The sequence below is a fragment of the Peromyscus maniculatus genome, chromosome 8 (genome assembly GCF_049852395.1).
Source record: "Peromyscus maniculatus bairdii isolate BWxNUB_F1_BW_parent chromosome 8, HU_Pman_BW_mat_3.1, whole genome shotgun sequence".
Taxonomy (NCBI): domain Eukaryota; kingdom Metazoa; phylum Chordata; class Mammalia; order Rodentia; family Cricetidae; genus Peromyscus; species Peromyscus maniculatus.
In genome coordinates, this window is record NC_134859.1 from 94,283,679 (window position 1) to 94,309,849 (window position 26,171).

The window sequence follows — 26,171 nt, forward strand, 5'->3', positions numbered from 1 at the left end:
CAGGTTTTTAAGCCCAGCATTTGGGAGATAGGGGTAGAAGGAGTTGGAGTTCAAGGTCACCCTCAGCTACGTAGTAAGTTGGAGACCAACCTGTCCTTTATGAGACACTGTCTTCTTTTTTTTTTTTTTTTTTTTTTGGTTTTCCGAGACAGGGTTTCTCTTGTGTAGCTTTGCGCCTTTCCTGGATCTCACTTGGTAGCCCAGGCTGGCCTCGAACTCACAGAGATCCGCCTGCCTCTGCCTCCCGAGTGCTGGGATTAAAGGCGTGCGCCACCACCGCCCGGCGAGACACTGTCTTCTTTTTTTGTTTTTTTGGGACAAGGTTTCTCTGTGTAGCCCTGGCTGTCCTGGAACTCACTCTGTAGCCCAGACTGGCCTTGAACTCACAGAGATCTGCCTCCTCTGCCTCCCAGGTGCTGGGATTACAGGTGTGTGCCACCACCATCCCATTCATTTTTATATTTTTAATAAAAATCCTTTGCTATCCGTCTCTCACTTTTGTTTGTCTAAGTCTGTTTGATCTCTTTTTTAAAAAGATAATAATATATGGCAATGTCTCCCTTTTAAAATTTTATTTATTTGTATACATTTTTAGGTAGGAATGCTCTGTCTGCATATATGCCTGTGTGCCAGAAGAGGGCATCAGATCCTATTATAGATGTGAGTTACCATGTGAATGCTGGGAACTGAACTCAGGACCTCTGCAAGAGCAGCCAGTGCTCTTAACCACTGAGCCATCTCACTCCAGTCAGCACTTCCCAGGTGACCAGTCACTTCATTTGGTTTTGGTCATTTTAAAAAATTAATTGATTAACTGGGCGCACACCTTTAATTCCAGCACTTGGGAGGCAGAGCCAGGTGGATCTCTGTGAGTTGGAGGCCAGCCTGGTTTACAGAGTGAGCTCCAGGACAGGCACCAAAACTACATGGAGAAACCCTGTCTCAAAATACCAAAATAGGCCGGGCGGTGGTGGCGCACGCCTTTAATCCCAGCACTCGGGAGGCAGAGCCAGGTGGATCTCTGTGAGTTCGAGGCCAGCCTGGGCTACCAAGTGAGTCCCACGAAAGGCGCAAAGCTACACAGAGAAACCCTGTCTCGAAAAACCAAAAATAAATAAATAAATAAATAAAATAAATAATAATAATAATGAATGAATAAGCAAATAAATAAAATTAATAAAATAAAATTAATTGGTTAATTTATTTATTTATTTATTTTTTTTTTGGTTTTTCGAGACAGGGTTTCTCTGTGTAGCTTTGCGCCTTTTCCTGGAACTCACTTGGTAGCCCAGGCTGGCCTCGAACTCACAGAGATCCGCCTGGCTCTGCCTCCCGAGTGCTGGGATTAAAGGCGTGCGCCACCACCGCCCGGCTAATTGGTTAATTTATGTATACAGGTGTTTTGCCTGCATGTATATGCTTGTGCACCACATATGTGCTGACAGAGGCCAGAAGAAGGTAGATCACTTAGGACAGTAGTTACAGATGGCTGTGAACCATCATGTGGGTGCTAGGAATTTACCAGGGTCCTCTGGAAGAGCAGCTAGTGCTCTTCCTTAACCATGGAGCCATCTCTCCAGACCCCTTGCTTAGTTTTGGTGTTACACATGTTCTTATGTAGAACAGGTTGGCTTCCATTTTGCTATATAGCCAAGGATGATCTTCTTGCCTCTACCTCTTGAGTTCTGGGATTACAAGTGTGTATCATAATACTAAACTAAATATAGTACTAGTTTTCAAAATTATACTTTAAGGGGCTTGGGGATATAGCTTGGTTGGTAGCATGCACCAAGTCCTTTGTTTTAACCTGCCCCCAGCACTGTACAAACCAGGAGTCACTGTGCCACATGCCTATAATCCCAGCATTTGGGAGGCTGGAACAGGTGGATTACTGAATGCTGTGGAGAAATCCTCCTGTACAGTGTAAAGATTTGTCACTCAAAATTGTTTAATAAAACACTGATTGGCCAGTAACTAGGCAGGAAGTATAGGCAGTGTGACCAAACTAAGAATGATGGGAAGGAGAAGGGTAGAGGCAGGAGTCACCAGCCAGACACAGAGGGAGCAGGAGATGATCATGCCATGCTAACGAAGGTACCACCACGTGCAGAGCAAAAATAAGGAATATGTGTTGACTTACAATGTAAGCATTAGCTGGTAACAAGACTGAGCTACCAACCAAGCATTTATAGTTTATATTAAGCCTGCGCATGGTTATTTAAGAGCAGCTGCAAGGCACAGGAAAACTTCAACTTACATATGGTATTTCAACGTGTGGTGAAAATTCCCACATAAAACCTGACAACACTTAAAAAAGGATTCTAGACATACAGAGTCAAGCACAGTTTCTTGGTAACCATGTTTTCTCTAGGCTCTGTTGCTAGGGGTGAGAACAGGCATGGCTCCTTTAAGAGACTCAGCATTAGCAGCAGAAACCATGTGGCTTTTTTAAGAGGCCCTGCTGTCAAACACTTAAACAGAGTTTATGAGAGTGGGTAGCACACTACTTGGTGGCAGGCTGCACCCCAAAAGTTCCCAGAGTTGGGGTGGTAAACATGGTTTCCAGAGCTAGCAGTAAACATACCTCTGCCATAAGACCAAGAAATGCAGCAGAGCCAGCCACCAAAGCCACTGCTTTGGTCTTAGCCATGTGGTTTAGCAGTTTAAAGACTCATGTGGTCAGCAAAAGATAGAGATATACAATAAAGACAGATTCAGACAAAAAACAAACAAACCTCTAAATGGGTTAAAGTGTGTTTAAAAATATACATAGGCTTGGGAGGGAAGAGAAAAGGGGCAGAGAAAGTCCTTAAAAAGAAATAGAGTAATAAAAAATATAGTAAGTCATGTAAAGATGGAATATACACAGAGAGTCTGGATACTGTATGCTATTGTGTTGCTGTTACATTTTTTTTATTACTCATGAACAATGATAATTGCTGAGAGACATTTGATTATGAAATCTGCTAGATTAACCAAGCTATATATTTTAAAAATATCTTGACTTCAAAATTTAAGTCAAAAAATATGTTACTTTGGGAAAGAGGTTCTGCTTTTATTTTCACAGGAAATGAGAGGCTGTGGATTCATTCAGGATTAAGAAAACTCAGGTTTGATCGAGGAAGACCCACTGAAAACTCTCCAATGGGAATGGGTGGATCAGATGATCCAATGTCTCAGAGTGCCTCTGTTGCAGTGTCCTCTGAGTTCTGCATCCAGAAGGGCTTCAATGCTGTCAGCTGGGATGATCCAGCCTCACAGACTACTCCAGTCAGAACTTGACCATAGTCCTAAATTTTCTTAAGGCCCTCCAAAGAATAACAGCACCCCTAGTCAGCAGGAAGTAGTCTAGAAAACTACACCCATATTCCCAAAAATAAATTATGAATGATTGTCATCAGTTGGGGGGGTCAGTTACAAGTTGTTATGCATAATGATCAGGAAAAAAGCTAAGCAAAGGAGATTAGATTCAGGGATCTTGTTCTGAAAAGAAAAGGGGGAATATCAAAATTATAGGATAAAATAGTTTATTATTGAATATATTTTAATCCAAAAAACAACTATTAATCTCAGGTTATTTATACTGGTATGGATTTTAGTTTATTGATACAAATTTAAAGTTAATTTTGTTATATGTATATTTCTACTCTTGTTTAAGATATTATGTTTATGCAACTAATTTAAAAATGTAATGTATAATTAAGAAATACAGATTAGCCCGGCACTCAGGAGGCAGAGCCAGGAGGATCTCTGTGAGTTCAAGGCCACCCTGGGCTACAGAGTGAGTTCCAGGAAAGGTGCAAAGCTACACAGAGAAACCCTATCTCAAAAAAAAAAATACATAAAACAAAAAACAAAACAAAACAAAATTCCCAGCTTTACAAGAAAGTCTGTCAGATATGCTAGGCCTGTCGGCCAAAGATGGATGCTCAAATGTTGCAGAGACTGTCCAGGCAGCCTGATGTCCCTGTCATTAGGTAACATTTCACCAAAAGGGGTGAGAATCTGACCACAAACATTGCCATCAGTGAAATGGACAACACAAGAATACCTTCAAACCAAAGGAGAGAAGCGCTGTTGTGAGGAACCTAGGTAGAAACAGGATTGGAAAGGAACCTGGTGGCTGTGGATCTCAGGAATGGCCAGCAGAGGGCGTGTCTCCAAGGTGAAGGTCATGCCCCTAAACCCAAACTATCCCAAGCCTATAATGACACACTGGGGTATGTGTAGACCTGGATCTGGATTGATCTCCTTTGCTGGAAAGGCTTGGGCTGAATGCTGCCGTTCATGGAACAATGCCAAGATGCTGGTGTTCCAGGAGGAGAGGAGAGGAGTTGGTGCCTTCCAGAGCTACTTCAGATTGCTGGCCCACAGAAAGCGTGAATTAGCAAATATTTCCTGTTTGAGCTGCAGAATGTTAATATAACTTGTTGTGCAGTAATAGGCAAAATAGAGGAAAGTCTCTAACAAACAATCAACCCCTAGAAGAAAAGTTTTCATTTGCCACTGGAAACAGAACTCTGGGTTTCGAGGTCCTGAGGCCCTTGTGTCCAAGGGAGAAATATTAAGAACAGGGAACACTGTCACTCGGTGGTGGTGGTGGTGGTGGTAGTGCACACCTTTAATCCCAGCACTCTGGGGGCAGAGACAGGTGGATTTCTGAGTTTGAGCCTGATCTACAGAGCTAGTTCCAGGATAGCCAGGGCTACACAGAGAAACCCTGTTTCCAAAAACAAAGAGAGAGGGAGAGGGGAAAGGGGAGGGAGGAGGAGGGAGAGAGGGAAGGAGGGAGAGAGGGAGAGGGAGGGAAGGAGGGAGGGAGGGAGGAAGGGAGGGAGGGAAACAAAACACTGTCTTGGCTCCATTCAGTTGGGAGCTGAAGCTGTCAGCCGGTCATTTAGGGATGCTATTGCTGCTGAACCAATAGGTAAAGGAAGGAACATTGTATAAGGAGCGAATCGCTCCCCGCCCCTCAGGGGTGAAGACCTAACCCTCAAGGTGGTGGAGTTAGGAGGGAGAGTCTTTAGGAGGTGATGACCTTTAGAAGGTAGAATCTCCAGCCAAAGAGACAAGCCATAATTTGATAGGCTGAGGGCTGAAGCAGGAGGATCATGTATTTAAAGCTGGGGGAGGGTGATACACATTACAGAAAATTTAAATGCTACAACTGATCAAAAAGGAAAACTCAGTGGCACATGCCTTTAAAATCCCAACACTCTGGAGGCAGGTGGATCTTTGTGAGTTCGAGGCCAGCCTGGGCTACAGAGTGAGTTCCAGGACAGGCTCCAAAGGTACACAGCAGAACTCTGACTCAAAAAAACCAAAAGAAAAAAATAAAAGAGAGAGAGAGGGAGAGAGAAGGAAAATGCCAATTATAATCCTATTGTTTAAAAATTAGTAGTATAAATATTTTGATGTATCAATTTCCAGATTTTTGTTATGCATATATAAGTGTGTATATATAATGTGCAAATGTGGAATGATGACAAACATACATATTTTATTTTTAAGCTTATTTATTTTATATGCAGTGTTCTGCCTGCATGTATGCCTGCATACCAGAAGAAGACACCAGATCTCATTATAGATGGTTGTGAGCCACCATGTGGTTGCTGGAAATTGAACTGAGGTTCTCTGGAAGAGCAGCCAGTGCTCTTAACCTCTGAGCCAACTCTCCAGCCCCATACATATTTTATTACATGCTTTAAAATCCCTTTTTTATTATTATTTTTGTTTGTTTGTTTTTTGAGACAGGATTTCTTTGTGTAGCCCTGGCTGTCCTGGAACTCTAGACCACACTGGCCTCAAATTCACAGAGCTCTGCCTCCTCTGTTTCTGAGTGCTGGGACTAAAGGTGTGTGCCTCCACTGCCAGGCTTGCTTTAAAATTCTTAAATATTTATTACTCTTTAAATTTCAATAAATACAGGATCCCATGATCTTTTGTTGTTGTCTATTTTTATGGTGCTGGGGATGGAACCAAATGCCCTGGACACTTCTAGGCTCCCCCCTTGAGCTCTACCCTCAGTCCCTCCATCTTTGATACAAGGTCTCTCTTATGAACCCGACTGGCCTTGAATGATTTTTATTTACATTTATTTATCTTTTTGTGGGGGCATGTATGTGCTATAACACTCGAGCAGATGCCAGAGGATCCTTTGGGAGTCTGTGGTCCCCTCCCACCTGGGGTTTGAAGTCAAGGCTCTTGGCTTGGTGGCAAGTGCCTTCATCTGCTCAGCTTTCCCAGTGTCCCTGGAGAGGCTGTTCTTTTGAAGGAAGTTGAGATTTCACTCCTTTCCACTTCCTTTCAGTTCAGGAAGGATAACCCACTTCTTTCAGGCTTCATTCTCCAGTGCCTGCCAGGTAACCTTCTCATTAATAACTGCAGCCTGACTTCTCCAGCTTGAAGCCTCTCCATGCCAAATTAAGAAATCACAGGGCTCTCTCAAGTCTGAAGACCTTGGAGACTTCATGGTCCCCATGAAGACAATGCTGAAAGAGAACCAGGAAGTGTTTGTGACTTAATGGGAACCAATGTAACTGTCTAATATTTTGTTATTGAGAAGAAATTATAGGACCAGACAGGGAGAGAGCTGCAGGTCTTGTTCAAGCTATTCCTGGTGGGTGATGGTGGTACAGGAAGACGTTTGTAAAGTGCCCACTTGACGGGCGAGTTTGAGATGTATGTAGCCAGCGAGTTTGAGATGTATGTAGCCACCCTGGGCATGGAGATGTACCCACTCACTGGTACCTGTGTGACAACATCCCATTGTGTCATGTGACAACCGAGTGAATATCAAGGACGAAAGTGAAGGCAAAAATCTATTGTCTTCTGCCCTAGGTAACTACGACCTTGAAAAGCCTTTCCTCTGGCTTGCCAGAGGGCTCCCTGGAGGTCCATGTGTGCTCTTGACCTACTTGAGGTGATCATGGACCAGGGGTGGCAGCACAGTACAAACATATGTTAGAGGTTTGTTCAAAGAGCCACCCTCCTGGATGAGGACCCAAGAGAAAGCAAGCCAGAGCCCTGAGTGAGAAGTCCAGTTTTTTGTTGTTGTCGTTTTCAAGACAGGGTTTCTGTGTAGTTTTGGGGCCTGTCCTGGATCTCGCTCTGTAGACCAGGCTGGATCAAACTCACAAAGATCTGCCTGCTCTGCCTCCCAAGAAGGGATTAAAGGCGAGGGCCTGGCCAAGAAGTCTGGTTTTACAGGCCACCGTCCTGTGGTGTGTGTGGTGCAGCATGCGGAACGTGTGCTTCTTTGGGATGCTGGGGGAGATGAATGGACTTCTTGGTGAATGCGGCAGTAAAAACCATACCTTCAGCCAGGCGGTGGTGATGCATGCTTTTAATCTCAGCACTCTGGAGGCAGAGGCAGGTAGATCACACTGAGTTGGTTCTTTGAGCCTGGTCTACAAAGTGAGATCCAGGACAGGCACCAAAACTACACAGAGAAACCCTGTCTCAAATAAACAAACAAACAATAAACAAACAAACAAAAAAAAACCCATACTGTTGCTAGAGTTTTCCGCCTTGCCCACAGTCAGGACAAATCTTTGTCACCCGCCAGTCCCACAGCCGCTCAGACCCAACCAAGTAAACACAGAGACTTATATTGCTTACAAACTGTATGGCCGTGGCAGGCTTCTTGCTAACTGTGCTTATAGCTTAAATTAGTCCATTTCCATAAATCTATACCTTGCCACGTGGCTGGTGGCTTACCGGCATCTTCACATGCTGCTGGTCATGGCGGCGGCTGCAGTCAGTCCTTCTGCCTTCCTGTCCTTTTATTTCTCCTCTCTGTTAGTCCTGCCTATCCTTCCTGCCTAGCCACAGCCGATCAGGTTTTATTTATTGATCAATCAGAACAACTTGACATACAGATCATCCCCCAGCACAGTCAAGTGCAGACCATCTCAGACACCTGCACTCAGGCCCATGGTCCTAATCATCCTCTATGCGGACCTGCTGGGTAACACCACAAAGAACCCAAGAAGGGCTCCCACAGGACATACAGAACATCCCACAGCACCATACTTCATAACTTCCTTTGCGAGGAGGACTTGCATATTTAGCTATTTGGAACACAGTTGCTTCTCTACTGAATTTCAAAGCTAAGAGTGCTACAGTTATATCACAGTATTCGGTGGTGAGATCTTGTTACCATCATTCTTGTTCTTTTTGTAAGGTGCTTCTCAACCTTCCTGATGCTACGACGCTTTAATACAGTCCCTTCGTGTTGGGGTGACCCCCAACCATAAAATTATTTTGTTGCTACTTCACCCCTGTAATTTTGCTACTGTTATGAACTGTAATGGAAATATCTGACATGTCACCATGCGGGGGGTCTCCACCCAACAGGTTGAGAACCACTGCTCTACTCTCACGTTCTAGCTTCTCCCAGGGCAGCAATTGTCACCAGAGTCCTAGGCTAAGGGCCAGATGGAATCTCAGGTTTCCAATATGTCAGGTCCGGTCACTCACCCAAGACAACCATCAGAAGCTACAGCGAAAGGATTATAATCGACATAGCAACGGATCGTAATCCACACATAGCAGCACTAGGAAGGCAGAGGAAGCAGGGCAGCCCGATCTCCACGTACTGACGTGAGCTGGTGGAAGGTTGGTTTTGTTTCGAGACCGGGTTTCTCTGTGTAGCCCTGGCTGTCCTGGATCTCACTCTGTAGACCAGGCTGGCCTCAAACTCAGGGACCTGCCTGCCTCTTCCCAAGTGCTGGGATTAAAGGTGTGGGCCACCACGCCTGGCTCTTTGACTTTTTAAAAAATAAAATTGTGTACACCTTTACTGCTAGCACTCGGGAGGCAGAGACAAGCAGATCTCTGTGAGTTTGAGGCCATCCTGGGCTACATTGTGAGGCCAGGACAGTCAGGGCTATGTAGTGAGATCATGTCTCAAAAATATTTTTATTTGGGAGGCAGAGCCAGGTGGATCTCTATGAGTTCAAGGCCAGCCTGGTCTACAGAGTGAGATCCAGGACAGGCTCCAAAGCTACACTTAGAAACCCTGTCTCAAAAAAACAAAACAAAACAAAACAAAATTAATTTTTTGAGAATTTCAAACCTACATGCAATGAATTTTGGTATCCAGCCTCCCCATTCCTCCTAACTCCCAGGCCTTTCCTCCGCTCCTCATCCCTCCTCCTTACTGCAATCCCAGATTTTTTTTCTTGAGACAGCATCTCTCATAGCCCAGCTGGCCTCAAACCCACTGTAGCCCAAGATATCCTCCGGCTCTCAGCCATGCTCTTCTGAGTGCTGGGATGAGGGACGCGGTCCATCACTCCATGTTGTGTAGGTGCCGGGGATAGAACCCAGGCCTTTGTGCATGCTAGACATCCTCTCTACCAACTGGCCTGCATACACCCTAGACAGGGCTGCCAAGCTTTTATCCTGTTATTTCAGGGGCTGAGTGGGAAGCCAGTCCTTTTTAGCAAAAGTGATTTCTTTCTTTTCCTTTCTTTCTTTTTTTTTTAGACAAGGGCTCACTCTGTAGCCCAGGCTAGCCTCAAACTCACAGAGATCACTCTTGCCTCTGCCTCCCAAGTGCTGAGATCAAAGGTATGCACCACTAAGCCTGAGTAGGCAAAACTGATTTCTGAATACCGGCCTCACGATTAGTTCATCATCCGCAAGCTTCAGTGGGCTTCTAGAGCCTAGAGATTTCACTGGGGTTCCACTCAGAAGGTGTGACTAATGAAGTCACTGGTCATGTGACCGAACTCAATCTCCATCACACTTTTTCTCCTCCTTAGAGGTGATGGAGATGGCTCAAGTCCCATCCCTCAGATGCTGGTGACTTAGCCTCATCCTGAAGCTGTGGGGGTTGGGGTCAGCCTCATCCTGAGCTATGGGGTGTGGGGGAGGGGGGCCCTCCAAGGGCTGCTCTGCCTCATTACTGTAAGGGCAGGTGTGACCCACAAAGTTCAGGAAACCGAGACATTTCTAGTCCTTGGCAAATCCCAGAACATAATACACGTTCGACAAATATTTGCCAAGCAGAAGGTACACTCAAACATCAGAAATTGTCAGGGGGAAGGGAAACAGGCCCCAGGGTTCTTCCAGCTGACCGGAATAGAGTATTAGCACACAGGTGAACACAGGAAGCCATGAGAACCAACATGACCTTACATTCCAAGCACAGGAGCAACTCTGTGCTCCGGGGTCTATTACGAAACACTTGCGGGTAGACAATGGAAAGGAAAACTATTTTCTTTTCTTTTGAAACAAGGTCCCATTACACATTCCAAGGCTCCCTTGGACTTGTTATGTAGCCCCAGCTGACTGTGAACTTGGGCTAGACCTTCCTCAACCTCCTGAGTGCTGGAGTTACATGCTTGCCCCATCCCCCAGCATGGCTTACTTCTAGACAGAGAATCCGCTCGAGTCCATTTCTCATTGGAAATGAAGAAGTTGATATTTGGAGCTGGAGAGATGGCTCAGCAGGTAAGAGCACCCGATGCTCTTCCAGAGGACGCTAGTTCAAATCCCAGCACCTGCAGGGCATCTCATAACTTTAACTGGAGTTCCAGGGGGCTCCAACATCCTCTTGTGGCCTCCACAGGCACAAGACATGCACGTGGTGCAAATAGATACACGCAGGCAACACCCATGTACATAAAATAAAATACAAACAGAAGCTCATAGATATTCTAAGTAGATCAACCCCTTTGAACTCTTTGTCTGAACCATTAGCAGATTTCTCCCCCTCCTCTTCCTCCTTTTCTTATTCTTTTGAGCCGGGTATCTTACCACACAGCCTTGGCTGGTGGCTGGCTTTGTAAACCAGGCTGTCCTTGAACCTGGGGCAATCCAGCTGCCTCTGCTCCCAGTGCTAGGATTATAGGCATGGTCCACCATGGCTAGCAAGAACTGTTTCTGTGTGTTATTGGGTATCGAACCCAGGGCCTTACTGATGCTCAGCAAGTGCTCTATCACTTAGATAGCTTATGAGGCTACAGACCAGACACTTCCTGTTTTAGTCTGGTTCCTGCTGTTTTTGATGAAATACTGACCAGATTTGTTTCATCTTACACTTCCAGGTAACAGTCCATGATGAAGGGAACTCAGGGCAGGAACCTCCATGTAGGAATTGAAGCAGAGGCCATGGAGGGACACTGCTTGCTCTCCGGCTCCCCAAAGTTTGCTCAGCCTGCTTTCTTATACAGCCAGGGCCACCTGCCTGTGGGTAGTACCCCCTCCCCCAGTGAGCTGGGTCCTCCTATATCAGTCGTTCATCAAGAAAATGAACCATAGATGCCCACAGGTCAGTCTGAGGGAGACGATCCCCTTAATTGGGGCTCTTTCTTCCCAGGTGACTCTGGTTTGACTAATCAGCATACTGGCCAAGAGCTGGTCTTGGATTCCGGGAAGTTCTCACAGTTGGTGCCATCCTGGGAGGTTCTAGGAACCCTGGGAGATATCTTGACACACTCTCTGCCTCTGTATTTCTGGGTGTGAGCTGTGGGTATTCACAACATTTTTAACATAGTAGAATTCCAGAAGCAACTCCTCAAACTGGATCTGGGTGACTTGAATGTAGTCTCAGGAAGGCATGACTAAAATGTGGTTGTAACTGAGAAAGCTTAAGCCTAATTCCACTTGGCGTGGAAAAAAAAAGAAAAAGAAAAAAGCACGTGAGAAATGAGATCAGCTCCCATCTAGAGTCTGAGCACCCAGAACGTGAAACTAAAGGTGATTGCCTGGCTATGTCCTGAGTTGGGAGCCACTGAATCATGTACGCAAGGCGGGTGTGACTGGAGAAGCTATTCTTCCTTTTTCTTTTTTAAAGTTGTGTGTGTACAAGTTTTGCTTCCATGTATGTGCGGACCACGTGCATGCAGTACCAGCAGAGGCCAGTCAGAGCCCCTGGAACTGGAGTTATAGATGGCTGTGAGCTGACAAGTGAGTGCTGGGAACCGAGAGATCTTAATCGCTGAACCATCTCTCCAACATTTCCAGCTCTCTTTCCTTTTTGTTTTTGTTTTGTTTTCGAGGCAGGGTTTCTCTGTGTAGCCCTGGCTGTCCTGGAACTCACTCACTCTGTAGAACCAGGCTGATCTTGAACTCAGCGATCCACCTGCCTCTGCCTCTCAAGTGCTGGGATTAAAGGTGTGCGCCACCACCGCCTGGCCCTTCTTTTCTTTCTTTCTCTTTCTTTCTTTCTTTCTTTCTTTCTTTCTTTCTTTCTTTCTTTCTTTCTTTCTTTCTTTCTTTCTTTCTTTCCTTCCTTCCTTCCTTCCTTCCTTCCTTCCTTCCTTCCTTCCTTCCTTCCTTCCTTCTCTCTCTCTCTCTCTCTCTCTCTCTCTCTCTCTTCTTTCTTTCTTTTATTTTTTTGTTTTTTCTCTGTGTAGTTTTGGTGCCTGTCCTGGATCTCGCCGCCGCCGCCGCCGCCGCCGCCACCACAGTCGCCTGGCTGTTTTTGTCAGTACTTTGATGTGTGGTTGCGCACATTAGACAAGTGCTCCATGATTAAACTGGCCCCCTCCTCCCCGCTTCGCCTCTCTGGTAAACATGTTTGCCTCGCTGCAGCCCTCAGACCCCAGTGGACCCCCTTCAGGATCCTGGCCTACGGTTTCCCTCTTTGGGTCTCTTCCTGGCCAGGAGTTCATGGTTACAAACCCTCCATGCTGTCTGCAGACTGATTTCTGTATTTTAGTTTAGATTTTAAAAATATTCACTTAAATTCTTGTGTAAGTGTGTGTGGCTGAGTGGATGTAAGTGCAATGCATGTGTGCAGGAGCCCAAGGAGGTCGGAAGAAGGGTCAGGTCCCCAGGAACTGGGACAGACACCTGTGGGTCGCCTTGGGAATGATGGGGGCTGGATTGGCAGGAGCAGTGAATGCTCCTAACCCATAAGCCATTTCTCCATCCTTAGCTTTGTTTTGTTTTTAAAACAGTCTGCTTCTTTGGGGATACTAGCTGTAAATACTTTTGAGACAAGGTCTTATGTATCCCAGGCTGGCCTTGAACTCCCTCCCTGTACAGCTGAGGTTGTCCTTAGACCCCTCATCTGCCTGCCTCTGCCTCAGAGTGTTTGGGGTTACAGGCAGGCTCTTCATGAAGTGGGTGCAATCCAGTCCAGTGCTTCACGCATGCTAGGCGAGCATCTTACTAACTGAGCTACATCCCCTGGAGTATTCTTTTGGAAACTAAATTCGGGCCAGTTGTTCCATAACTCCTGCCTCGTGGAATATAACCGATGGGCGGGCCAGAAGGCTGCCTCTCCGTGGTTCCCTCAAAAGAGCTCAAACATGATGGAGCCTTGCTCTCTAGGCGCCGCTCTTCCTACCCTAGCCTTTCCGCGTCTCTTCGGAGAACACGGCCTCAGCATCCGCTCAGTACACCAGCACTGTGTTTTCTGGCCCCTGGATGGAGTGCCACAGAACTCAGAGCCTTCCTTCTGTAACCTGTGTATCTCACACAAAGCCCCTTCACCTCAGCATTCCCGCTTCCATTTCGGTTTGAAGCTGTGGACTGAGATGTGACTCCGGAGGCTTCGGACTTGCTCTGGGAACGTGATCCCCTCACGCTCCCCTCCGCAAATGCTGGTTTTATTTCATCTGAAGGAAAGGGGCCTTTAAACTCCCGACCAATTGAGGGACATAAGCAGGAAAGGAATTTGCTTTTCTTAGAAATAAAAAGTCGGCCTTTCCCCAAGCAATGAGATGCCCCCAGAATGGGAAAGGTGGGTTGCTAGTCTTTCTGCATTCAGTATACACTTGAATCTGGTCAGCTGAATACCAGTTATCAGTGGATGGATGGATGAAAGAGGGGGAGGAGGGGGAGGAGGAGAAGGGCAGGGCTGGCAGGAAAAACCATTTTGTCGTCCCCCCCCCCCCGCCCCCCGTTTCTGGTTCTGGAATATCAAGATTGCACATATAGCCAAACAGCCTTGCCAAACTTGGTTTGTCTGGCAATTGCCTCACACGTTCTGGAATGCGTTTTTTTGTCATCTGGAGTCCCCTCCCCTTCACAAGCCCAAGCTATTCTAAGCACTGATTTATTTGTTGTTGACTTCATCACTCACTTTCCTTTATCCTGTCCCTCAACTCCCTCCAAACCTCGCTCTCCCCTCGCCCTATCACCTCCCGCCCAGCACACCACCCATCCAGAGCGAGAGCTCGAGGCGGTGGTGTTCTTCTGGCCCAGAGATCCCAGTCGGGACCACACATCGACCCTCCTCGGGAAGAGGGCGAGATCCCCGCCACCGCTCGGTTTTCTTTCAATGGTCTGTGCAGCCAGAGATGCCCGTTTCCCCAAAGGCTGCCCCTCATTAGCATGAACGGGGGTGTGGGGGGTGTGGAGAAGGGGTGGGGGGAGAGGAAGCGAGCCAAAGCCCTTGCTGCGTTTTCCAGCCCTGGGAACCCTGTCTACAAAAATGACAGCTCGAGCCCTCTGGCTGCTCTGTTTGATCATCGGATGGTCCCCCGAAGCCCCGGTGGCGGAGAGAAAAGGTGAGGTCGCTGAAACGCAGCGCCCCAGGGACCGGGAAAAGGGCGCGATGCAGGGCGGGACGAGCCAAGGGTCAGAGCCTGCGGGACAGGCGACTCCGGGTCTACGTGCGTGCCAGCGAGCAGCGACAAGGGTCCCCCAAGATTTCATGTTCCTTGGCAGCCTTTTCGGAAGGAAAGACGCGGGTTCAGCTGCTGAAATGATCGCGTGCGAGCCAGGCAGGCTGGAGAAAACTTTGCATGTTAAATAGCTGCATCGCAGAGGAGGGAAAGTGTCAAAAGGGGTCGCGGCTGGCTGGTGGACAGGCTCCCGGGCTAGGCATGGTGACACAGGCCAGCGATGGTGGGACAGCTCCGGGTATCCCACCTCTCTCCTCGCAGCTCCGGTATAGCCTCTGGTATACTTGAACCTTGATATCACACACACACACACACACACACACACACACACACACACACACACGCAGGCACCCACAGGCACAAATCAGGCGGTCTCGGTTCTGCTTTTGTTAGGATGTTTTGTTCACTATCTCTGGGAAAAACAGCTTCCACACCTCACCGGGCAATTTATTTCAGTGGTTTTTTCCCTCCCACATGGAAATTGAAGGACTTCAGTGGCATTTAACCCACATATCAAATCATCTTCCCCATGACAACAGATGGTGGTGTCAGTGGGGAATCAGTTGAGGTCAACAGTCGACAGTCAGGAGTTGGAGAGCCACCAGAACTTTATTTGGCTGTGCACGGTGCACCGGTTTAATGCAGGAAGTTAGAACCAATGGCTTTGCAAAAGCATAAACTGTGTAACTAGCCATTCCCACTGGGAGAAGGCTGCTCTTTCACGAGTCTTCATCTGGCAAGACACATCCCGATAAATGAAGTGTTGTCGAAGCTGCAAGGGGCAGACCAGGCTCTTTAATGCTAATGGGGAGAAAAGCAGGCTCTGGGCTGCGCTTGGCTGGAGGGGCACTGGGGGGTGATATTGTGTAACCGTGCATGGAAAGTTGCCCAGATTTCAAGCTGGCTGAAGTTTGTGCACTAACCTGTATGCAGAGCTGGAGAAAATCATTAATAATTAAAAAAAAAATGTCTTCATGGTATCTGGGAGATCTTCTAATGGGGAGGGGTAATAGAACTAATGTATGTTTTTATACTTAACCAGGGGCATTTGCCTCCCAGCCAAGCCTTAAAACCCCTTTCCAAGCTGTTGTTTACTAGTAAGTGGTGTCCAAGAAGCCAGATAAAAATCCACTCACAAGTGCTTGATGCCGCAGGAGACCAAGATGACAGTGTAAACAGGGATGGGAAAACCAAATAGTTCTGTTGTCAGGGGCGCTTAAACAATTAGGAGAGACCTGTAACTCGAGACGCTTCCCCTCGGGGGCTTGCTCTTGTTACTCTCTCAACAAACTGTAAACAGCAAAAAGGTGTGTGTGTGTGTGTGTGTGTGTGTGTGTGTGTGTGATGTATTGAAGGGTAAAGACAGAAGTTTAATCAATGTAACCCGAAGTATTTAGCTCTAGAATGAATAGAAGACTGTAATTTGAAAAGATTTGGCGTTCTTTGGCTCCATTCTTGGTTTGCTTGTTTATTCTTAGGCTAGTTTGACACCGTAGCCCAGCTTGACCTCGAACTCACAGTCCAGCTTGACCTCGAACTCACAGCCGAGGCTTGGTGCTGCAGGCAGTGGTCCTGCCGTGCAGGGCTCGGACAGGTGCTCGCTCCGAGGTCCCGCTGCTCCCGTCGCACCTCCCCTGGGCTCACTGCCTCGCTCTTTCCCGCAGCTCCGCCGCCGCACCGAAAGCCCGGCGCTCGGGAAACGCCGGGCCTGCGCGCGCAGCCGCTGCCCGAGTTCGCGCGCCGGCCGCGAGCCGCGGACGCAGGGCCGCGCGCCTGGCCGGAGCCCCGGCGCCGGAAGCAAGCGCCACCAGCTGACAACCGCGCGGGCTTCCGGGAGGCGGCGCGCGCGCCCGCAGGGCTCCCGGGCCCGCGCCTCACTCAGGCGGAGAACCGCGCGTCCTCGCCCGAGGACTCCCCGCGGCGTGCGCGCTCTCGGGCGCCGCGACCCCAGGGCGCGCGCGCCGCCGGCCCCGCCCACCCGAACCGGCCGCGCGCCGCCGCGCAGCCCTCTGGAAGCCCGCGGGCGCTGCCGCCCGAGGACGCCGAGCTGGAGACCCAGTCGTGCGCGCGCGCCTGCAGCGGGGACGCGGACGAGCGCGAGGCCTACTGCGCCAGCGAATTCGGTGAGCGCACGCACCCTCCCGGGAGCCCGCGCGCCCGTCCCCACCCTGGCGCTAGTTGTAATGCTTTTCTCCAAATCCCGTTTGCCCAAAGCAGCCGTGAACGGAATCGTGCACGACGTGGACGTGCTGGGCGCGGGCCTGCGGCTGGTGACTCTACTGGTGGACCCCGAAGGGCTGTACAAGATGAGCCGCCTGTACATCACTCCCGACGGCTTTTTCTTCCGCGTGCAGATTCTAGCCCTGGACTCCTCCAATTGCCATAAGCCGTGTCCAGAACTTAAACCTGGTATCGAAACTGACCCAAAGACTAGCTCATACATGTCCTTTATTTAGTTTCTCCAGACAGGGTTTCTCTGTAGCCCTGGCTGTCCTCGAACTCAAGAGATCTGCCTGCCTCTGCCTCCCGAGTGCTGGGATTAAAGGTGTGCACCACCACCCCGGCCATATGTGTCCTCTATCCTGCTGTTGGGGACCTGAATGCTGCAGCCCAACTTCTGTGGGTTACCATACCCCCCAAACCCCATTTCAAAGACTAGGGATTGAGCAGGGCCTCACACGTGCCAGGCAAGCACACCATCCGTTACACTCCCAGAATTTGTAAGAGATAGGCTGTTGATATGGAACCCACACTGGCCTCGAACTCATGGCTGTCCTGCTTAAACACATGCTAGGATATTGGTGGGGCTCAATCCAAGCTTTGTGGGACAGTAGTGTAACCAATAGAATTTAGATTACAGTACCATTTCAGCTCTCCCATAAAGATAAGAACAGCGATTGGCACAAAATAGGCCAGGATTGATAGTGTGCACCTGCTACTCCAATACCCAGGAGGCAGGATGATCAGAACTTCAAGGTCAAAATCCTCTACATACAGAGTTCAAGGCCAGCTTTGGCTAATATACATTCTCAAAAGAAAAAAAAAAAAAACAAAACCCAACCAACCAACCAACCAAAAAATGCTGGGCATGATGGCACATTCCTTGAGTCTCAGCATTTGGAAGGCAGCAGCAGGGGGATCTACGTGAGTTTGAGGCCAGCTTGGTACCAGAACAGCCAGGGCCACACAGAGAAACCTTGTCTCTAAACACCAGCCAACCAACCCAAACCAAAGCATCACAAACACTGATATGTTGACACATATTCATGACAAAACACATTTTTCCCCTTAAGTGCATTTATTTATTTATTTATTTATTTATTTATTTATTTATTTACTTACTTACTTACTTACTTACTTACGAGTACTCTGTCTGTATGCCTGCATTATACAGAAGATCCCTTTAGAGATGGTTCTGAGCCACCACGTGGTTGCTGGAAATTGACCTCAGGACCTCTAGTGCTCAGGATAGCCAGTGCTCTTAACCGCTGAGCCATCTCACCAGCCTCAAAACACCATTTTCAAGTGTGGTGAATCAGGAGCTCAACTGTACAGCACTGAGTTGAGAAGGGCCTTTTGGGGTTGGTGGTAGTGTTGGGGCTACCTGTTCCCTATCTTCCTAGAGATGTTCTGGGGCAGACAGGGCTTTGTTCTGTAATGTCAGCTGTCTGCAGGTTATCTTTTCTTTAGATTGTCCACCTGTTGCCTATAGGTTAGATAAGTTGCCACATGCATTGCAAGATAAAGTCAAGCTCAGATTTCACATTTCTCAACATGTAAATGACACCATTTCTCTTCTGGTTCTTTTGTTCAGGAAGCCGGTATATTGTGATGGGCCACATCTACCATAAGAGACGGCAGCTCCCTACTGCTCTGCTCCAGGTCCTGAGAGGACGCCTGCGGCCAGGAGACGGACTGCTCAGGGGTAGCAGCAGCTACGTGAAAAGATTTAACCGAAAACGGGAGTGGCAAGTTCGAGGTGCCACCCACACCCCGTGCATTTGAACAGACCAACCTGGCACGCGTGGGACCCAAGAGACTTGGAACTCAGCAGGAAGACACGGAAGGTGGTTGGTCCCAGCGGGGTCCTTCTGTCTGAAATTGGCCCACAGCTAGCTACCTTAAGAACGACTTTGCAGCTTAGCTCTAAAGCTGCCACTTTACTTACAAAACGCTGACAAGGTATGCTCCAGAGCACAGTGGGAAAGTTACAGTGACACACACACACACACACACACACACACACACACACACACACACACACACACACACACAGCTCAGACACCTGACCTGCCAGGTCAACAGACCACACCACTTCGTGTTGTTTTTTAAGTTATTTTAATTTAATACATTTTTTTTTCAGTAGAAATAGTTCACAAAACATTTCTTGAATTTAAATATACAATTTTGAATAGTATCTATCATGTGTCAAGATTTTGTATTTAAAGCATTGAGTTTTAAATTCCACACGAGCGTAAACATCCCTGTCAGAATTCATTTACATATGAAATGTCACTTAGATCATATACTAGGGTCAGAACCCAGGCTAAGTATGAAAATTATGTTTCCAGGGCTAATTCAAGCAAACTATCATTCCAAGTGTGTTCCTGATGTAACTCTGGGCACTGTCATGCACCCTTGCTCCGAATAACTTGTTTTGTACCAAACTGGCTTCTATTCCAGCACATTTTCTGGTGTATCTGATGTCATTTTTCTGTTAGGACTCAGGATCACCATTGTGTTGGTAAAGCAAGAAATCTTGCCTTGAAATCAGATCTTGGATGCACCTGGCTATTTTTTCTTTCTTTTCCTCAGTGATCCTAAAGATTTGAGAAAAAGCCTTTCTCAAGCTTACTTCCCAAACCCTGAAAACAGTGTTGATCCGTGACAGTGCACAGGCCAGTTTTGTGGAGCCATTTCGTTATGTGTGAAAAACCTTCAATCACTAGCTCAATTTAATTACCTTATCTTCGAGTCCACAAGGACATCCTGATTTTCTTTCAGATGGTCAGGATGTACTTCAGTTAATTTCAGAATAGACGCTAAGAATGCACGAACCTTCAGTCCCCATCCTGGAGAGGCAGAGGCAGAGGCAGGTGGCTACCTGTGACTTCCAGGCCAGCCAGAGCCACAGTGAGAACGGAGGGCAAAAAGAGGACTGTCAAAGGGAAGACAGAGGAACATGGAGAGTTGACTGGGAAGCCAGCAGCAACATCTTAGGGCACAAGGTGTAGCCAGATGTGGTGGTATCTGAGGGGTGCGTGCGTGCATCAAGAGTTCAAGGCCAACCTGAGCTACAGGAAACCTTGTCTCAAAGAAGAACAAGCTGCTGGGGGAGGTGGCACACACCTTTAGTCCCAGCACTGAAGAAGCAGAGGCAGGTGGATCTCTGGGAGTTTGAGGCCATCCTGGTCTACAGCGAGTTCCAGGACAGCCTGTCTGGGGGGGGGGAAGCTATGTGCAGTATGGTAACTGTTGCCTCTTTGGCCTCAGACATGGGAATCATGAGTAAAATAAAGCATTACGAAGGGACTTTTTGGGGCCTGTACTTGCTGTGGAAGCCAGCTGGCCCAGACTTCAGCTCCCGGACAAACAAAGGCTCTCTGCAGCTGTATCTCAAACTGGTCTGCTAGAGAAGTTCCCACAGATGAAACGTGTCCAAATTCAGTAAAATCTGTTTGGTTTTGAATGCTAAGGATGGTAGAATAAGCCTATAATGCTTACTCAGGAGGTAGAGGCAGGATGATGGTAAAGGTCATCCTTGGCTACATAGTGTGAGGCCAGCCTGGGCTACAAGAGACTCTGGCCCAGAAAGGGAAAGTGGGGTCTTGAAAGACTGCACGGTTGTTAAGATCCTTGCTGCTCTTACAGAGGACTGGAGTCCAGATCCTAGCATCTATATCACGTGGCTCTCAATCCCCTGTACTTCTAGCTCTAGGGCATCTGGCACGCTCTTCTGGCCCTCTCGGGCACCAGAGCACACACCTCCCGAAAGACACATACACACAAAAACACCCATGTCAGACCCCCAGGTTCAATATACTTGGAGGTCAGGATTACTGCGGAAATGCAGGCCACTTGTTGTAGAGATTGCTGGGATAAAAAATAAAAGCCACCACTCAAGACTGGGTCTACAAGGCAAGGTTAGTGGAGTTCAGTTATGGTCAGTAAGTGGTGGGCTGGAGAGTGGAAAAGAAGACAGAAAAGAACCCTGGACATTCCAGGTTAGCAAAGAGGTTGGAAGAATCACCTTTTCCACATTCACATAGGACCTTGGTTGCAATTTCTAATTTTATAGAAAAACTTAATAAGCAAATCATTGTTGTCTGTAATCCTCTTGCCCCATTGATAGATTCTACCCCCCCCCCCTAGTACATGGGTCAGTGCTGCAAAGACAAAAGGCCCTTTGTGTTTATGTACATACACAACAGTCCCCAGCAATAAAATACCCGGTTGCCTTCAAGGTAATTCAACAGTATCTGTCCTTCAAATTAAGCTGGTACTTCAAGGATTCAAGGAGGGAAAAGGACATGGTTTTCTTTTGTTAGGGAAAGGTCTAGAAGACAATCTCCCTCCTCCTCCTGCCTCTTGGTGTGTGTGATACTAAGTTTTAAAAACTGCCTCTGAAGGCGGTGGTGGCACACGCCTTTAACCCCAGCACTCGGGAGGCAGAGGCAGGCGGATCTCTGTGAGTTCGAGGCCAGCCTGGGCTACCAAGTGAGTTCCAGGAAAGGCACAAAGCTACATAGAGAAACCCTGTCTCGAAAAACCAAAAAAAAAAAAAAACAAACAAAAAAAACCTGCCTCTGAATATCATATGGCATTGTGCAATTCTCTTCTGAACTCATTTTTAAGGTGACCAGGTGAATGTATGTGCAAGACTTTTTGCCTATGGCTGGCAGGGCACCCCCTCGACTAGTGCGTGGTCTCTTCCAGCCTAAAAATACAGTATTTTGTTAGTTGAAGTTTGGTTTACACTGGATCAAGGGGTATACTATTCTCAGAAATATCTTTCCCAGAATCTCATTCTATGTATCTAAAAACTACACCAGATGACGAGAATCCCCCTTCCCCTTGTCCCCACCTCCATGGACACATCAGCCAGTACCTTGCTCAGGAGAGAATGACACCCCTAAGTTCAAGCCCCTGCTGGGGATCTGCCTCCACTGGGACAAGAGTGAACCACGGGGGCTGGAGAGATGGCTCAGCAGTTAAAAATAACTGGCTGCTCTTGCAGAGGACCTGGGTTCAGTTCCTAGCACCCATCTGGTGGCTTACAACCTTAGTAAACTCCAGTTCCAGGGGATCCAATATCCTCTTCTGATCCCCATGGACATCAGGTGCGCAAGCACGCGCACACGCGCACGCACACACACACACACACACACACACACACACACACGGTACACACAGGCAAAACACTCATACACACAAAAAATAAAACACACACACACACACACACACACACACACACACACACACACACACACACAAAATGTTGTCAGGCTGAGTGTACAGCCACCACCAGGTTGGCTCTTCTATCAATTAGAAACGCGAGAACCAAGATCTGACCTGACACAAATGGACAGAGACAGGGAAAGAAGTTTTATTTGCAGATCGTAAGAGGAAAGGTTACAAACAGCAACACATTGTCAGGGTTCCTACACAGCACTCCAGGCCACTCCAAATAGAAAAAGGTCATTTTTACTGTAGAAACATCTCCAAAAGATCACAATTTCGTTGACCTACTGTAGGACAGTAATACAAACCCGGAAGAATTTGCTCAGGAGAAAAAAGCCTTACAGACATTATGAAAATATCTCTTATGAAATGGTCTCAAATTGTGAATTTGGAGATGAAGCACAGGAAATGCTAAAAATACTTTTAGCCAAAGAAATCTATCAAAGCAAAGAACGTACAGATTATAGGTGCGAAGCCTGGGCAGAAACATCCTAACCACACCACCAGTGTGCATCGGAGCACTCAGGCTGCCAGAGCGAACAGTTTCACTTTTCTCTGAGTAGCAGGAGTTCCTCATATCAGAGTCATAGAAAAGCAGCTTGTGAAATAAGAATGTACGTTTTTCAAAAATTCCTTTTGAAAGACTAAAGCTCTATAGTCTGATAAAATTATAAAATGTCTTTATATGGTGATAGAAATTGCAAAAGTCTTTATACCATTAAGTACACAATATGAAATTAACATCTTCCCAGTCTCAGAAATCCACAGCCCACCCCCCCCTTCTGTACAACTTGGCAATGCCAACAGCTACAGAAAATGTATCAAACAGTGAACCAACCAACCATTGTTTCATTAGAAACTGCACAGAATCCAATGTCAAAAACATTACTTTATTATTTTTTTTTTTAGGATGAAATGTTCTATTACGTACAAAAAGAATTATTTAGAATTTGCTACAATTTGTTAAAAACATAGCAATCTATTGCCTACAGGTAGGAAAGCTCTTGCTGCAACAAGCTGACGTGACTGAGCCCATATATACCTAGATATATGAAGAGATAGTACAGGAATACTGCAGTGTGGCTAGATGCAGAATCACTTTCTATCATTAAAATGTAGAATTCTTGCATCAGCACGGTGCTTACAACATGGAACATTTGCTTTTTGTAAACTAAAAGGACAAAATAGCCTGTATTTAACTACTTCCACCTTAATAGTTTAAGCAAAAACTTTGTTACCATATTGAGCAGTTAGTCTCTTTGGCCGTGAGCACAGGCTGAAGAGACATCTTTATGTACAGAGGGGGTGGGTTCCACAGAGCGTGTGACCCCAGAAGAACCTGGACACCTGAGCCTGGAAGAAGAATTGCCAACTGTTGCCACAGTTTCCTTTTGAGAAACCAGGGGCTGGGGAAGGCTTTGCATAGCAGGGCGACAGCAAACAAACAAAAGCCAGGTAGATTCTAAACTCAGCAGGACAAGGCTAACGTGGACCAGTGCAAAGTCGAGGAAAACATCTGCGAAGCTGCACAACCCAGCTCCGGCTGGTCTCCCCACAGCACAAGGGGAAGGTGAAGACACTAGCAGGAGGCACATGCAGAACACACCTGTCTGCTCTACCCTGCACCCTGCTCGTGGGACGCTCCCCTACAGCAACAACAAAACCCAAAGAACCCAAGCAACACAAAGCAGAGGCCAAGGTCATCGAAACACCTTCACCCAATAGGGAGCTGTCTGTCTGTGACTGGTAGCTTGCCTAGAATCACAGACGGTGGGAGTGAAGGTAATGCACTGTGTCATATTCCTGTTATTAGAGGTCTGACCAACTGATACGTGGGCTCAGCTCCCTAGAGATTTTCTGATGTGATGACTGGGACTTATGAAAAAGGCCTCTGTTCTACTGGAGAACCTCAGGCCTCCTGCCTGTGATTCCTGGTGGCCCTCCCTCTCCCCACAAGGGCTTACAAGTAATATTAGCGCACATTCAAAGAGACCTCCATCTGTGGGAGAAAAATTATCTCCATTTATTTCGGTTCATATACATCCATAGTTGAATTTTAATACAAAAAGAAAAAAATTAGAATCTGACAAATGTTTACAAACAAGATCCCTTCAAATAGATTCTGCTCATTTAGCCTGGTGCAGAGTAAATGACAATTTGTACTGGTGTATTCAAGGCAACGAAGTCTGTAGTCCAGGACCACTTATCCCAGCCTTTCTGCACGCCTCATCTGTGTCTACCATGAACAATAAACTCATTGTTGATTCCCAGTTGTGTGTGCACATGTGTACATAGCAGCTCCTTTCATAGAAAGAAAAGACATCTAGAGGTCGCCTTGTACTTCACCTACAGGAATCATGATAAGATATAGGATGGATACATGTAACCAGGGCTGGAATTTATAAGAAAAAATAATTAGCTGACAAATGAGGGCAGCAATAAAAAAGCGTCTTTTTTGCAACAATAAATAAATACAGTCAGAAAGGTTTCTGTGACTCTAAGCAGCTTCTTCACTGAAGAGCAGACGTGGCATTTCCACGGAGTTACACTTGACCCCATAGTATCTTTTTTTTTCTTGCTTTTTCTTTTTTTTTCAATAAACAAAAGTTTCCTGCTTCTGCCACAACAGTAAAGCCATTTGCTCTTGACAAGACAATGGTGCCGTGGACTTTGCTTTTCCTTTGTCCGTTGGACAAAATTGGCCAAGAATACAATTGGACTGTTGTGACCAATAGGAACGAGGTTACGGTCAAGTCTTGTCAGGATAGCCTGACTGAAAACATCTGGCGCTTTAATTTAAATAGTTCAGACCACCAGACTCTCACTGTGTCTCGCTTAGTGACACGCTGAGCTCTAAGGAGCGGCAGACTGCAGCTTGTTGTTATGAGACCTACAGAATACAGAAAAGGGGACAATTAAGCACCCTTCATTTCTGAGACAATGATACTCTATGTGGATGCCAAGGCCAGTCTGGGGAAGCAGCCCTGCTCGTTCACTCACCCTTGGCAAGCATTATAAGAAAATTAACAATTAAGAAATCTTTAAGCTATAGTATTAAAACTTTTCACTGTACAGTAAACATAGTAGCTCGCTGGAAAAAGCCAATGTTTAAAAATATATGTATATATAAGTGAATATATATTGTTTATTAAGATTACACCATTTTCAACAAATGGGACGAAGACATTTACAGAAGCATTACTGTAATAAAAGGTGTGTGTGCCTGTCTATTTACAGTGATGCAGGAAATGGAAAGTTCTATCAGAAGACAGGAGCAATATTAACATCACATTTTTCAACTGAAGTCCAGAAAGTCCTTTTCTTTTCACAGTTTCATTCACAACTCTGTTAGTAACCAAATTACTGTACAGGTAGCAGGGCTGACTCAGCACTTTATATTGCAATAGCAGGTAGGTACGGCATCCCGAGCATTCACAATTCTTTAAACACATTGTCCAACATGGCTGCCAGAATAAAGTTTTCACGTATCTACACATCTGTATTTAACATTAAAAAATTATATTAACTAGTTTCAACTTTTGGGAGGGGAATTTTGAATTAGGCAATCACGTGGTACAATAAACAGTGACCCAAACATCCAGTTCTGATTCCAGTTAAAAATTCAGACTAAAGATATCACAATCTGTAAGAAAAGAAAGAACACGGATGGTATAAATGAATCAGAACAAAGTAATGAAATAATGTGCACACAATCTTGGAGATCACAAATTAAAAATGGAAGGTGTGGCCAGGGACATCGGAAACGGAAGATGGCGTAAGGACTGCCTGCCCTGTACCTGCCTAAGCCAGGACAACAGAAAGAAGCCTACAGAGCACAGAACAGCAAGGAAAGTAAGCAGCTTGGTGGCAAGATGTCCTAGTGGTCCCTTAGGGCTGGGGGTGCAGGTCAGTGTTACCTACCATATGTACTTAATGAAGCCCTGGGTTTGATCTCTCTCTCTCTCTCTCTCTCTCTCTCTCTCTCTCTCTCTCTCTCTCTCTCTCTCTCTCTCTCACACACACACACACACACACACACACACACACACCCTCGTAGTTGCTAAGCCTCCCCCTATCTTCTTCAAATCCTTTTGTTTTGCTGCAAGCCCCAGGACTGTCAAG

At 46.7% G+C, this 26,171-nt stretch overlaps 2 protein-coding genes across 18 annotated transcripts in view; one reads left to right on the forward strand and one right to left on the reverse strand.

Annotated features, from left to right (window-relative positions):
* Positions 1 to 14,112: 14,112 nt before the first annotated feature.
* On the forward strand, positions 14,113 to 18,727 carry C8H17orf58 (chromosome 8 C17orf58 homolog). 2 transcript variants are annotated; one of them, XM_076543585.1, is made up of 5 exons: positions 14,113 to 14,245; positions 14,373 to 14,471; positions 16,253 to 16,711; positions 16,803 to 16,997; positions 18,403 to 18,727. In XM_076543585.1, the coding sequence occupies exons 2-5, from the start codon at positions 14,396 to 14,398 to the stop codon at positions 18,591 to 18,593; spliced, it is 921 nt and encodes a 306-aa protein (XP_076399700.1). In that variant the 5' UTR covers positions 14,113 to 14,245; positions 14,373 to 14,395; the 3' UTR covers positions 18,594 to 18,727. The 2 variants fall into 2 exon arrangements, with proteins under 2 accessions (XP_076399700.1, XP_076399701.1); XM_076543586.1 differs by having other exon boundaries at positions 16,806 to 16,997.
* Positions 18,728 to 24,049: 5,322 nt separating this feature from the next.
* Bptf (bromodomain PHD finger transcription factor) overlaps positions 24,050 to 26,171 on the reverse strand; it is a 106,540-nt gene continuing 104,418 nt past the window's right edge. For 11 of the 16 annotated variants that reach the window (XM_006970487.4, XM_076543583.1, XM_015994226.3 and 8 more), the window contains one exon: positions 24,050 to 24,939. In XM_006970487.4, the coding sequence (XP_006970549.2) occupies positions 24,903 to 24,939 (37 nt within the window). In that variant the 3' untranslated portion in view covers positions 24,050 to 24,902. Of the gene's footprint in view, positions 25,693 to 26,171 lie in introns of all 16 variants that reach the window. The other 5 variants (XM_076543578.1, XM_015994198.3, XM_076543581.1 and 2 more) reach the window with 3 other exon arrangements.

What these genes read in the sequence shown, in the direction of transcription:
- C8H17orf58 (XM_076543585.1), top strand. Translation starts at nt 14,396, where the DNA reads ATGACAGCTCGAGCCCTCTGGCTGCTCTGTTTGATCATCGGATGGTCC. An exon ending in CCCGGTGGCGGAGAGAAAAG is followed by an intron (nt 14,472 to 16,252) that starts GTGAGGTCGCTG and finishes TCTTTCCCGCAG; the next exon opens with CTCCGCCGCCGCACCGAAAG. An exon ending in GTGTCCAGAACTTAAACCTG is followed by an intron (nt 16,998 to 18,402) that starts GTATCGAAACTG and finishes TCTTTTGTTCAG; the next exon opens with GAAGCCGGTATATTGTGATG.